The 13908-nt window shown below is 42.8% G+C and overlaps 1 protein-coding gene across 4 annotated transcripts in view; it reads right to left on the reverse strand.

Moving 5' to 3' along the window:
• Positions 1-13908, reverse strand: part of Frmpd3 (FERM and PDZ domain containing 3) — a 133763-nt gene that overhangs the window by 44685 nt on the left and 75170 nt on the right. For 2 of the 4 annotated variants that reach the window (XM_074062646.1, XM_074062643.1), the window contains exons 3-4: positions 11294-11339; positions 47-151 (exon numbers count right to left, since the gene is read on the reverse strand). Coding sequence is in view for 1 of the 4 variants with exons in the window: in XM_074062643.1 (XP_073918744.1) it covers positions 47-151; positions 11294-11339 (151 nt within the window). In the remaining 3 variants the exon portion in view is untranslated. The remainder of the gene's footprint in view (positions 1-46; positions 152-11293; positions 11340-13908) is intronic. The other 2 variants (XM_074062644.1, XM_074062645.1) reach the window with 1 other exon arrangement.

Below are 13908 nucleotides of genomic sequence, written 5' to 3' on the forward strand. Positions count from 1 at the left end.
TGATTTCTAACTAAGGGTTGAGGAAGGACGCCAAGGCTGGACTTACTGCATCTGTTTCTCCAATGGCCACCTGCTCAGAAAATCGGACCTTCACTGGATTGGATCTCAGCTTGGCCTTCTTCGCAGCACTGATGAAGGCAGATTTGGGAGACTGGAAGAAAAGAACAGAGGGCTGGTGAGCTCTCCATCCCTTGGGGGAAATCCTCTGTCATGTCAAGATGTCCCAGTACAGTCAGGCAGGATGGTATCTGCCTGTAATCCCAGCACTCAGGGGGCTGAGACAGGAAGAGTGGGAGCTCCAGGCCAGCCGAGGCTACATAGTGAGACCCTGTCTCAAAATTAAAAAAATAAGACATCCCAGTACAGGTCATTTTGTCTTGCTGATCAAGGAATCAATGAATGAATATTGATAACCTATGAGGTGCAAGGCGATGTGCTAAGAGTCTCCCTATATGATTGGTGTTGTGAGAAAGCTGAGTATGAATTGAATTTGGGCAAACTGAATCCCATTATGTATGCTGTAGGCCTAAGGGAACTACCAAAAATTCCTTAGTAATAACATGCACTGAATTTTTATATATTTGGTTTTCTTAATATGAGATGTATATAATACAAGCATCCCAAAGGATTTACAGAAATAATCTCACTCATCTCACAGATATCCCTGCCCCTAAGAAGGAGATTCATAACAAATGTTTTAGATGTTGGAGAAAGGAGCCCTAGCCCTCCGAAATGACTCATCCACAGTTTCTACACTATTCGGGAAGACAGATATGGAACATTTAACCCAGGGCTCCTGGCTTTCTCCTTCTGGACACTGCATAACTTTGTTTATCCAATTCTATGCAAAATTCCCAGACTCAGTTAGGCTCTCTAGTTCTTGAAAACTCTCCCAAAAATTCAGCAGGAAGAATGATTAGCAAACACGGAAAACTGTGGTCAGCCATCCATATTCACAGGCTCTGGATCCTGTGATCCATATGCAACCAACCACAGATCAAAACAGTAGAAAAACTGTGCATATACTGCACATGCGCACACCTTTTTCTTGTCTTTATTCCCTAAACAATATAATGACTATTTACATAGCATTGACATTTTATTCACTATCTTAAGTCATCTAGAGATAATTTAAAGTCTATGAGAGGATGTGGGAGGGCTATGTGCAAATAACTTGCCATTTTATATAAGGAGCTTGAGCATCCATGGATTTTGGTACCCATGGGGGGTCTTGGATCCAATCCCCAGTGGATACCAAGGGAGGCATGCTTTAGATTCCAGCCCCCTGCTGAGCTCCAGACACTCTAGCATCCAGGAAATGCAGGAGTCATGCTGAAGGGTATCTTCATGTCTTTGGGAGCATTTATTAGTTTTTTTTGGACAATCTTAAGGAGGGCATACTACATGCCAGGCACTGTTCTAGGTGATGAGGGAAAACTGGCCTCATGGGGCATCTGTTCTAGCAGAGACAGCTAGACAATAAGTATCTATGTTTTGGAGACAGGGTCTCCTTGGATTATAGGAATGTGTCACCATGCCTGGCTAATAAATAAATATTTTTAGGTAAGAAATAGAGACTACAGTAATCTCCCCTTATCTGAAGTTTTGCTTTCTGTAGTTTCAATAACTTGTGGTCAACCATGGTTTTAAAATATTAAATGGAAATTTCAGAAATAAACAATTTATAAGTTTTAAATAAATTTTATTAAAGTACATTGTTAGAATTGTTCTATTTTATTTTTACTGTTGCTAATCTCTTACTATGCCTAGTTTATAAATTAAACTTTACCGTAAGTATACACTATAGGAAAAATCATAGTATATTTAGGGTTCAGTACCATTTGCCTTTTCAGGCATCCATTGGCAGTCTTGGAATGTGTTCCTTGTAAATAAGGAAAGACTAGTGTATGAAGAAAAATAAAGCAGGATAAAGGACTACGCAAGGGAATGAGTGAAGATGGGCATGGTGGGCGTGTTATTTGAGCAATTTTGAAACCTATAACACACTATTTTTAACTATAGTCACCCTGCTGTGCAACAGATCCCCCAAATTTATTCCTCCTGGTGGATACTTGGTAATCTTTGAACAACATCTCCTATTCCCTCCTCTTGCCCCCAGTCTCTGCTAACTACCATTCTACTCTACATCTGTGAGTTTGTGTTTTTAGATTCCATTTATAAGTGAGATCATGAGGTGTTTGTCTTTCTGTGCCTGTTTACTTCATGTAACATAATGTCCTCCGGGTTTCATGTAGCAAATGACAGAACTTCCATTTTTTCTTGTACTCCTGGGGATTGAACCCAGGGCTTTGCAAAAATTTCTTTTTTAAGGCTGAATACTATTCCATTGTATAGAGATATTTGTCTCCCACTCCATATATATGTACACACATATATATGTGTGTGTATATATATGTACACACATATATATGTACACACATATATATGTGTGTGTGTATATATATGTACATGCATATATATGTGTATGTGTGTATATATATATATATATATATATATATATATATACTCTTAGGCCTGGGCCCAATAGTATTCTCTGTGAAGCCAGAGGACAGATCACAAAAAGCAAGAAGAACTTTTAAAAATCCCAAGGCCCAGACCCTACCCCACACCAATTTACATCAGAAGTCCTGGGGTTGGGGTCAGAGCAACAGTATTTTTTAAAGCATTCTGATAATTTCAAGGTGCAGTGAAGATTGGGAACCACTAAGCTAAAAGAACTTTAGACTTTCTCCTCCTGAGCCATGGGGGCAATTTTTTGGCAGCAGACGATACAGCACAACAAAATCCAGGGCCGAAGATCGTTGCAGAAAGTGATTACAGTATTGATTGTTCATGGAGTCAATAAATGCCTTTGTGTGTTGCACAGCTGGGTGCTCAAATCTGGGTGGGGGTTGCAGGCTGAGGCAGGATCAAAGATCCATAGCTCTGTCCAGGCAACTCTGCTTGACTCCTTCTCCACAGTCACCAGATTTCCCACCGAAGGTGCCACAAACACAAGGCAAGTGGAATCCTTGTTCTACCTTACAGCCATCCTCTTCCTTCTCTGTGATCCTCCTCCAGCAGATGCCTCCAGTGTGCAACAAAGCATCTCTAGAGACCCAAATGGGCCATGCAATCCACGCTTCATTTTCACATTTGAAAGAAGAGGATGTGGCTTTCCCAAAGTGTCAAAATAATTGAGTAGCAGAGCTGAAACCAGAACCCATATTTCCTGAGCCTTGGATTAGCAATTGTCCCCCCCTACAGCAGGCTGAAGCTGGAAATCTACTCCTGATCTTTCAGTCACTGGTTCAGGTTAGACCTTGGTCCTATTTAATGGATTCAAACAAATGAGGAACCCCACATGGGTCCTTTATGTTTTCACCCACAGTGGAGGGGATGGCATCTTTGCCATTCCTACAAAACATCCAAAATTAGATCCGTCCTAGAGATTTTTTTCTTTGCACCATTACAAGCAAAAGATTCAGATATTTACAGGAGCAAAACCACAGAGGAGGAAGTGGAATTGCCAATATTTTCAGGGACTGTAATCATTTCTGAATGTCTGTTTCAGAGCTATTTTCGGCTTGTTTATGCCTTATTCCTCATTGACCCTTGTCTTGTTGGTCTCTGAGACACCATCCTATTCTGTCTTCAGCCTCAATCGCTGATGGTGACTCACTCATTGCCAGCTGGTCTCTGCTAGATGTCAGAGTCATGTCTAGCCTTAGACACAGGTGAGGCCTGTCTTCCAGTGAGATACAAGGTGGCTCTCAAAGGTCTCCCTGTCTCGAAGCATCTCCAAAGCTCAGCTGAGGAGCCTGAGGTTCTATTCAAAGGAATACTAGGGTCATTCCTTTGAATAAAAATATTAAGAAATGCAAATGTGGTACCAGAGGAAGGGTAACAAATGCTTTAGGGCCTAGCAAATGACAGGCCTGCCTGGGCCAAATCTTGCCTACCACCTGCTTTTGTAAATAAAGCTCTATTGGAACATAGTCATGGTCTTCATTTATGTATTGCCTACAGCTGCTTTGGGGCTATTATGTTTAGTTTGCAAAGCCTAAAATATTTACTATATGGTCCTTTACAGAAAAAGTGTAGTGCCCCTGAACTTATTAGCATGCACTAACCCACTAGTTCCAAAACTTGCTCAATGATAAGACTCACTGGGGAGTGGCTCATTAAAACACACAAGCCTAGCTCCATACCCATAACACACCTAAAATCAGAACCCTTGGGAGAGTGGGGCTCAGGAATCCAGATTGGTGAAGATGCCATAGCCCATTAAACATAGATTAATTGAGGACCTTAAAGCTGGGACATCTGAGCTCTTCATTGGCCCTATTTTAACTCCAAGCAGCTGAGAATCTCATTTTGAAACAGGCACCCTTTCTGGTTAAGATGAATTTTTGGCTTGAAACACGGGACTAGAATTGCTAAGTACCTCCGGGGCCACTGCAAGCCCCTTGAAGCAAATATGAAGCCAGCAGCTAGAAGGAATAAGGAATTGAAGACAGAGCCTGCCTCTCCCTCAGGGCTGAACTCAGCAGCTGGTGATTCTTTGACCATTTTTTAATTTGGTGGCTCTGTTGGTACAGATTTCAAGGTTGTGATCACTCATATCTTGGCCAAAGTCTGGTATACAGTCAAATATTTCAGTGAAATATTTTAACTTATTTATTAAAAAATAAATGTTTTATTTTATTTTTAATTGACACATAATAGTTGAAATATTTATGGGCTGCAATGTGATTTTTTAACACATGTACATATTATAATGATTTGATCAGGGTAATTACCATATCTATCACCTCAAACTTTTATCATTTCCTTATGGTGAAACATTCAAAATCACCTCTTGTATACATTATCAATTGCAGTCACCCTATTATGCAATAGAACAGAACTTTTTCCTCCCATGTAACTGCAGAATCTAGAAAAGGCTGATCTCATAGCAGTAAAGTATAAAACAGTGGTTACCAGAGGCTGGGAAGGGTAATGGGGATTGGGAAAGGTTGGCCAAAGGCCCCACTTTGCTAAGTGTGAAAGGATGGAACTCAGGTTCTTTCCTGAAGTTTGGCCCATTTCCTGATTGACCTTTCTGCTGGCTCATTGCCTTTAGCAGCTGAGCCTACTTAACAACAACCATAGCGGATAATGGAGGGCCATGCTGGTTGCACCAGAAGGCCTTTCCTTCTAGCACTCAGGACTGTCTAGAGATTAACTTCAAGGCCTCCCACAAGCCACAATTGACTCTAACCTCGTTCTCCAGTTATCTCCAGTTATCACCTTCTGTTGCATTTGGTGGTTCTGCCCACAGTTCCCTGAACACAGCAGGCTCATTCCCACTTCTGGACTCACTTTACAGTGTCTTCTCCCCATCACTACCTTTCAGGGCCCCAGTCGTCTCTTTTAACTAGTTAAGTGCCATCTCTTCGGTAAAACACAGTTCCAATTCTACTTTTGCCTGAGTCCTTTCTCAGTCCCTCCATTCCCTTCTCTGAATTTCAGTTAACGCTCGTGGCCTAGATTATCTCCCCAACAAGCTTGTACAAGAGGAAATAGCATGTTTTATTTATCTCTCTCTAGTGCCAAGCACACAGTAGGCCCAGCATAAAAGATATTAGTTGGTTGCCAAGATTAATAATGAACTCAGCAAATATTTGCTGAGCACCTACCATATGCCAAGCACTATAACTTAAGAATCTCTGTGGAAAACTAGTTCTTCTGTAGTGGTTTCCATTATTTTGACTTTTTTTCTGGACAAGTGGCTTTAGGCAGAGGGTATTCAGACTCTTAGGCTAAGTTTTTAGATGCAGAAAACTAGGATATCGTTTGAAGGGATTATCTTCAAATTATCTTTTTTTTTTGGCGGTACTGAGGCTTAAACTCAGGGCCTCACATTCACTGGGAAGGTGCTCTAACATTTGAGCCACTATGCCAGCATTTTCATTCATTCCTTTTTTGAAGGGATTATCTTTGCTTGTTTTTCCAGGGCCAAGGTCATGACCTAGTACTTAATCTACTTCAAAATAGTTATTAAAGAACTACTATGTGCCAAGATTTAAGGGTATCAGGATTATTAAATAGTCATTCATGGGAAATAGTTGGTCAAAATTTTAAGGAACACCCTTAAATACAAATAGGCTTAATAGGCAGCTATCTATGCAGTATAGTTTGAGGGGTCCTGGGAAAGGACCCCTGTGATCCTTGAATACAACCTTTCCTAATAGTCTGCTGTGTTATGAGTGACTCTATTAAAAGGCAAATACGAAATTGAGACATACCAGAATCATTTGGCATTTTCAAAAGCCCAATAACAGGGTACCACTCCCAGAGCTTCTAATTCAATTAGTCAGGACTAAACCTGAGTATGGATGATTTTAAGAGCTTCAAAGGTAGTTCTAATGAATAGCTCAGGCCAAGAACCATTATCAGCCACTGTGTGTAGGAGCAGGCATGAGACCATTTTCAGCTACACAATGTAAAGCTAGAAGAGTCTTAGAAATTATCTGGTCCAGTGTTTCCTAAATTCTACTGATCATCAGCATTGTCTATGGATCTGATTACAAATATGATTCCTGGGCCACACCCTGGACCTACTGGAAGGTTGTCTTCTGTAAAAAGTGGTAATTAAGCTTTAAGATGGCAAGACCTCAGTAAGAGGCAGCAGACTCCTTTACCCTTGACACGCCAAATGTCTGCTGTGAACACAGTACTGTTTTCCTTGATGCAGGGGTTTAACACTGAGCATATGCTGGGGGTCGCCAAGAAATTTCACTATAGCTTGAGAGAAAATTCTCTCTCAGTACAGTCTTGTTAGACACAGTAGTTGTATAGAGTCACCATGAACACTGTACCAGTGAATACTGAACTACCATTCCAATAGTTCATATACGATATAGGCTGAAATCCTAAAAACAGCTCATTCATTTTATAAGATCCCATTTTATTTCAGAAGGAGAAAATGCAGACCACAAGTATTAAGTGACTTGCCTGAGGCTGCCCCTCTTAGGTGCCAGAGTCCGGATTCAAGCTCTGTCCACTTGGCCTCAAAGCTGCAGCTTTCTCCCTACCCTGCACTGCCCCCTACCGTTTCTGTCCTCTGGGCATCACTGTACGACAGCTGACACAAGACAGAGGGTTGACTTGCTTGACCTCAGCTGGGACAACTCAAATCATGCTCTGTGTGTGTCCACAAGTGGCCAGGAAAGCAACGTAGTATTGATTTGGGGGGTTACAAATACATTCTAGGAAGTAGGCAAATTTAAAAACACAGGGTCTGCAGATCTTTGAGGTATGGATACATGTTTGCACAAGACTGCCCTTTGGTCAGGATGCACTGGTATAGTTACACTGCTTGTAAAATATTAGGAGATTCTTTTGGTAACTGCTGCCCTAAGCTTCCTGGGTGACACCTAATCTGTCCTCTGGGACCACTTAACAATTGTAGACCAATTAAAGGGTTAACACCTGTCACAACTAGGAGGCCCCCCCAAGACTCTGCTCCTGTGTTCTTACTAGCTTACATTGGTTCCTAAAAGGTTTTGACTATTCACCCCTGTGTGTATGTACTCACCCACTTCTATGCTCCAAGGCTTTAGAGAGAGCAAGGTCAAGAACTAGAACTTGAGCTCTGTGACGGCAGGAACTATGTCTATCTTGTGCACTCCCAGTCTTACATGAGTGCCCAGAAAAGCAGGGATTCAGTAAGCGCTCTATGAGTGAATGGATGAATCAGAAACTCTTATTGGGTAACCCCAATGCTGCTTGGAAGACATGAGTATCCAGCCAAGTTTTAAAGGAAACAGACATTATTAGAAGAGATGTGGAACAGCACAAAGACAAAGGTATGCAGCACAAAGACTGAAGAAATGTACAAGGAGGAGAAGGAAAACAGCCTGGCCATGAAAGGGGCCACAGGACAGTCAAGTAAAGCAACAGAACTGGGGGTCAAGGGAGTGTAAGAGGCCTGGGGATGGCAGAGCTGGGATGGACATGGCGGGTGTTCGGTTCTTTATTCTACACCTCAGTTTAGGTGGTTTTGATGGCTAGAAGCTGTGCTTCCTTCATTCCTTCAATCAGTATTTATTAGCACCTACTATGTGCCAGGTGCTACTCCAGGTGCTAGGGACACAGCAGTGACAAAACAGCTCCTATGCTTGTGGAGCTGACATTCTAATGGGGGCCATCGATAAGAAACATAAATACAACATTTTACAGGAATTTAAAATGATACAGCCACTCTGGGAAATAACCAGTTATTTAATAAACTAACCATACACTTACATGGCTCAGCCATTGAACTCTTGAGCATTTATCCCAGAGAAATGAAAACTTGGGCTCACAAGAAACCTGTACACAAATGTGCACAGCATCTTTATTCAGAATAGCCCCAAACTAGAAACGACTCAGATGCCTTTCAATAGCTGATGACTAAACAGACTGAGGCATTCATGCCATGAAATAATACTCTGCAATGAAAGGGACTAAATATTGCTCACACAACAAGTTACGCGAACGTCAAGGGCATTAGGCTGAGTGAAAAAAGCCACTCCCCCAAGGGTTACATATGATATTATATATTCCATTTAAATGGTACTGCTGAAATGATAAAATTACAGAAGTGGAGAACAGATTATTGGTTGGCAGGGATTTCAGGTGGGGGTGGGGAAGTGGGTGTGGCTATAAAAGGACAGCATAAGGAACGTTTTTGGTGACAGACTTTTTCAGTCTCTTGATTGCATTGGTGGATGCATACACCTACACATGTGATAAATTCACATTGAACTAATCGCACATATTGGATCAATGCTGATTTCCTGAAAAAAATATTTTGCCTGTACTGGGATTTGAACTCAGAGCCTCATGCTGGCTGTGCAGGTGCTCTACCACTTGAGCCATGCCCCCAACCCTTTGGTTATTTTGTTGCTTTAGTTATTTTTTTTGGATAGGGTCTTGCATTTTTGCCAAAGGCTGGCCTTGGACCATGATCCTCCTACAAATGCCTCCCAGTAGCTGGAATGTTAGGCATGTACTACCATGCCACGTTTCTTTTGTTGAGATGGTGTCTTGCTAGCTTTTTTCCCCAGGCTAGCCTGGAACTGTAATCCTCCTGATCTCTGCCTCCAAAATAGCTGGCATTAAAGGTATGTACTACCACGGCTGGCCCCTTTTTTTCCTTGGTGGCAGTGGGTTTGAACTCAGGGCTGTGTGCTCACTACCACTTAAGCCATGCTCCTCCCAGCCCCCTGGTTTTTTTTTTTTCTGCTTTTATAGTTATTTTTCAGGAAGGGTTTTGCTTTTTTCCCAGGGTAGTCTCAGGCTGCAATCCTCCTTCCTAGGGCCTCCCACATACCTGGGACCACAGGTACACTCCACCAGGTCCAACTTGTGTGTTAAGATGAGGTCTAACTTTTTGCCAGGACTGTACTGAACTGCAATCCTCCAAATCACTCCCTCCTGAGTAGCTGGGATTACAGGCATGAGCTATAACACCCAAATCACCCAGCTCTCCTCCCCTTTTTTGAGACAGGGTATTGCTACGTAGCCCAGGCTAGCCTGGAATTTGCAATTCTCCTGCATCAGCCTCCTATGTGCTGGAATTATAGGCATGTCCATTACATCCAGCTCTGATTTCCTGATTTTGATGTTGCATTATAGTTAAGGAAGATGTAACCATTGGGGGAGCAATAGGGTAAAGGGTACACAAGATTATCTCTGTACTAGCTTTGCAACTTCCTATGAATTTGCAATTATTTCAAAAGAAGAGTTAAAAGATACGGCATTTCAGCTTTGACGAAAAATTAAGCAGTGTTGGGAGATAATGACAAGTAGCTGCTATCTCCAAGCCAGTAATCAAGGAAGGTATCTGCAAAGAGGTGACATTTGGGGAGATCTGATTAACAGAGTAATCCACAATATATCTTGGATCAGGGTAGTAAATTTTAAACCTACAAACAGCATGTTTTGGAGGGAGAACTAGTGGCTATTTTCAAGACAGGGCAACTACATATGTGCACCGTAAGGGGAGGGGCTTGTCTGGCTGGAGGCAGAGAATGGCAACTGAGCAAGGCCTGTGTGACTGGGAGCACTGTATGCATGAGTGTGTGCATGTGTAAATGTGTGAGTGTATGCATGTGTACTTACATGCTATGTGTGTGTCTGTTTTGGGGTGGGGGAGAGTGTGTGTGTGTGTGAGACAGCATGTATGTGTGGGTATATTGTATAAGCATGTGTGAAGTGCATGTGCGAGTGGGTGTGTGATACTCAACATTGACACAGAAGAGGTTTGGGGGCCATGGGATGAGAAGGATGGTGTTGGGCTTGATTTGCATCCCTTCTCCTTGACTCATGAGCCCAGGCTGACACCTGTGCTCTCTCTCTGAAAGTTTTCCTTCCTTCCATGCCTGGGAAATCCTACCCCTCTCCCAAGGTTCAGCTCTGGTGCAACCTCCTCCAGGCGATGGGATATCAATGCTGGAGTACAGGGAAGCGTTGTAGACACTAGGAAGGGACAGGGAAGCTGGAGATGAAGCGAGGGCTGTGAGTTTTCCGTGTGGAAGTTCTGCATCTGGGTTTGTACATTCAAGTTAAGGCTGCTATAAGGATGTATGCTAGTAATGAACATTGGGCTTTCTGAATCCAACACCAGAGGAAAGGAGCCAGGAGATTTTACTTTTAATAAGTGGCCTTGTGACTGTTATGACAAGACACATTTAAGAAATGCTGTTCTACTATAAATTTCTCAATTTACAGATGAAGAAACAGATTTAGAAAAGGGAACTGACTCACCTGGTCACACAGCCAGTCAGTGACTGTCCCAGGACAAGCATGGACCTCTTTGTCCAGCTTACTTCCCAGCAACTTTATTTGAAATTCCTCACACATAGTGCTGTGTCTCCTACATTGTAGGCCACTTAGCAGATACCTCATATTCATGTAAGATTAGCACCCACCATCTACCAGGACAGGAGTTAGACACCAGGCAGGTAAATTCGAATAGGTCACAGGAAAAAAGGGTGGAAGACAGATTTGGAACTGTGGCAATGGGCAGTTTAAGTGGGTAAAACGGAGGATACAGGACTGAACACAGCATCTCATAAGCTTGCCTTGGAAGTGGGAGTAGACAGAATGTTCAGAAGATATTCTCTAAGTTCACTCCTAAATCCCGTCTCACATATGTTGGCCCTAGTCGCTTAACCCCTCCTTTCCCATGCTGTTGCTTTCCATTGTGGGGTCATCTCTTCTCGGTGTGGGAGAAGGGCAGATGGCAAAGAGGCTCACTCACCTGATGAGTGTGCAGAACTGTAAGAACGATGGATTCCTTAGCGCTCCTACAGAGAAAAGAGGGAACAGGAGAGCAGTGTATCATGCACTAGGTATTCATCTAGTACAAGAGGCAACACCAGAATTTTCCCCTGGGTTGCATTCAGGTGTGTGGATTAGGACAGAGGGTAATCTGAGTATCTGCATGGATGCCTTGCCTCCCATCACTTGTGGAGGCTGATACAAACCATCCATATTGGTTCCCATAGGCATCCGATGATGGTATTATCATTACCTCTGGGGTTGTCATTTTCAGGTCATTTAAAAAATATTCCTTCTCACATTCTCTCCATAGAAATCCCCAAACCTTAGGAACAATATTATCTGTAGATGAGAAAATTCTGAAGGAAAACTGAAGGCCTGAATTATAGAACTCAAAGGGCCTACTGCCAGAGAGTCCTGGGAACCATGTATGATGATTATTGGCAATTTGGTATTTAAGCAAGAGGAGAAACTCAAAAGAAAAACCCAAAGGAGGTCATTTGGTCATCATGATTCATTCTCAGCAGATTTGTTTTAATTGAGGTACCAAAAAATGAGAGCCAGGGAGCAACAGATGGAAGCCAAGACTCTCCAGATAGCAAATATTCAAAAGGATGAGGAATTTGAAACTCTTCCGACAAGAATTATGCCAGTGATCAAAGAGGCTGTGGGATATGAAAATTCTCTCCAAGAAATACACAGTCTTTCAAAAGAACCAAGAGAAATGGAAGTAGTTTGCCCTAAAAGAGCTTCCCTTTTCCTTGTTGTCCCTTTTCAAAATGTTTATGGGAACAGAAGCATTCAAGAAAGAGAGCCAAGTCAGGTGGTGGAGCATACCTGTAATCCCAGCACTCGGGAGGTTGAAGCATGAGGATTGCAAGTTCAAGGCCAGCCTTGGCTATACACCAAGACCCTGTCTCAAAGCAAATGAACAACAAAAAAGAAGTAGAATCAGGATGTTTTTTATTCTGGGTGTTCAAGAAATGTCTAAATCCTCTGCTTAATGACTCTGAATATTTCATATATTGGTGAGGCAAAGTCCAGGTATGAATCAGCTCCAAGTTTGGGAATTTCCCAGGAAAAGTCAAGAGTTTGTTACAGGGAACATACCAAGGAAAGTCCTTATCTCGAACAAAGAAGGTGCATAACATAAGTCATGTGGCTCATCTGGTCCAGTCCCCATCATGTCTCCCCATTTCATTTAGAAGAAAGCCACTATCCTTACAATGACTTGACAGGCTTTGTGTAATCTGGGTCTAGCTTCTACAACTTTCCCTTTCTTTACCTGACTCCAGGCACAGTGGCTTCTCCCCTGCTCCTAAATAGGCCAGACATACTCCTGCCTTAGGGCTTTTGCAGGAGCTCTTTTCTCTTTTCTCCAACACCTTCACCTCCCTCAAGTCTTTCTTCAAATGTTACCTTTTCAATGAGGCCAACAATGTGCCCAGCACTCTGGTCCTCTTTACCCTGATTTACTTTCTGTTCCTCAATAACATTTATTGACTGTTAATGTACTATGCAATTACTTCTCATGCTCACTGTTTATGCCGTGTCTCCTTTCACTAGAATGTAAATTCCACTGGGCCATGGATTTTTGTCTTTTATACCCTGGTGTACCTTTGGTGCCTACAATGTTGTCTGCTGCATAGTAGATACTCAACAATTATTTATTGACTGAATGAATGACCCACTGGACCCTGAGTTATCAAAAGAGTAAGCTCTCTTTTGACATTGAAGGAGTGCTGGACTCCCTTACAAACTCAGGCTACTTTGTTCTAGTGTGCAAAGATAGTCTCTCGAAGCAAAGCAGTGACATCCAAGGGGTCAGGCTGAAAGAACTCCAACAGGCCCTGATGGGGTTAAAAGAACTCACCCTCTATTGTGGTGGTGGAGGTTGAAGGGTGAAGGACAGAGGGTGAAGAGTAGGGGAATGCAATAGACAACTGAACTTGGGAGAAGAGACAAACTAACAGTCATTAGAGACCAGATCCATTTCAAGGTATCGAGCTGGAAGGGGAGCATGCTGAGGAAGACCTGCTCTGGACTTCAGGCCAGAGCATTCCACACACACCTCCACTCTGAACTGTAAGAAGGCACCATACCACATACAAAATGCTAAGTCTGCCTTTGAAAGCCACAGAGCAGTGGTTCTGGAACCAGGTGGACTTTTGGGAATTCCAGAAAGATGGGTAGAATGAAAACACTCTGAAACAAGTGGAATTGGAGGAGATGGAGGCAGGCTACAGAAGGGAAGAAGGGAGGGGGAGAGAGGGAGGGAGGGAGGAGGGAGAGTGCACACTAAGGGGCCCTAGGCTGAGGTTAGCCCATGACATTTAGAGTCTTCCATCTATCCTCTCATTCCTTACCAATAAGGCTACGCAAGGGTGTGAGCATGTGGTGTGTGTGTGTGTAAGGGACAAGCAAAGGCAATGTGATTCCTCCCCAACTTCAGATGGCGATGATCCCTCTAGCATTCACTTTCTCTCACCTGCTCCCATCTAGGGAGGACATTAAGGTATCAAGAATCCAGTGGCCAGAATCCAGTGTCAAGTTTCCTTCTTCAATCCACTGGGCAGGGATTTTGATTTTCCTATG

This window comes from Castor canadensis, chromosome X (assembly GCF_047511655.1).
Source record: "Castor canadensis chromosome X, mCasCan1.hap1v2, whole genome shotgun sequence".
NCBI lineage: Eukaryota > Metazoa > Chordata > Mammalia > Rodentia > Castoridae > Castor > Castor canadensis.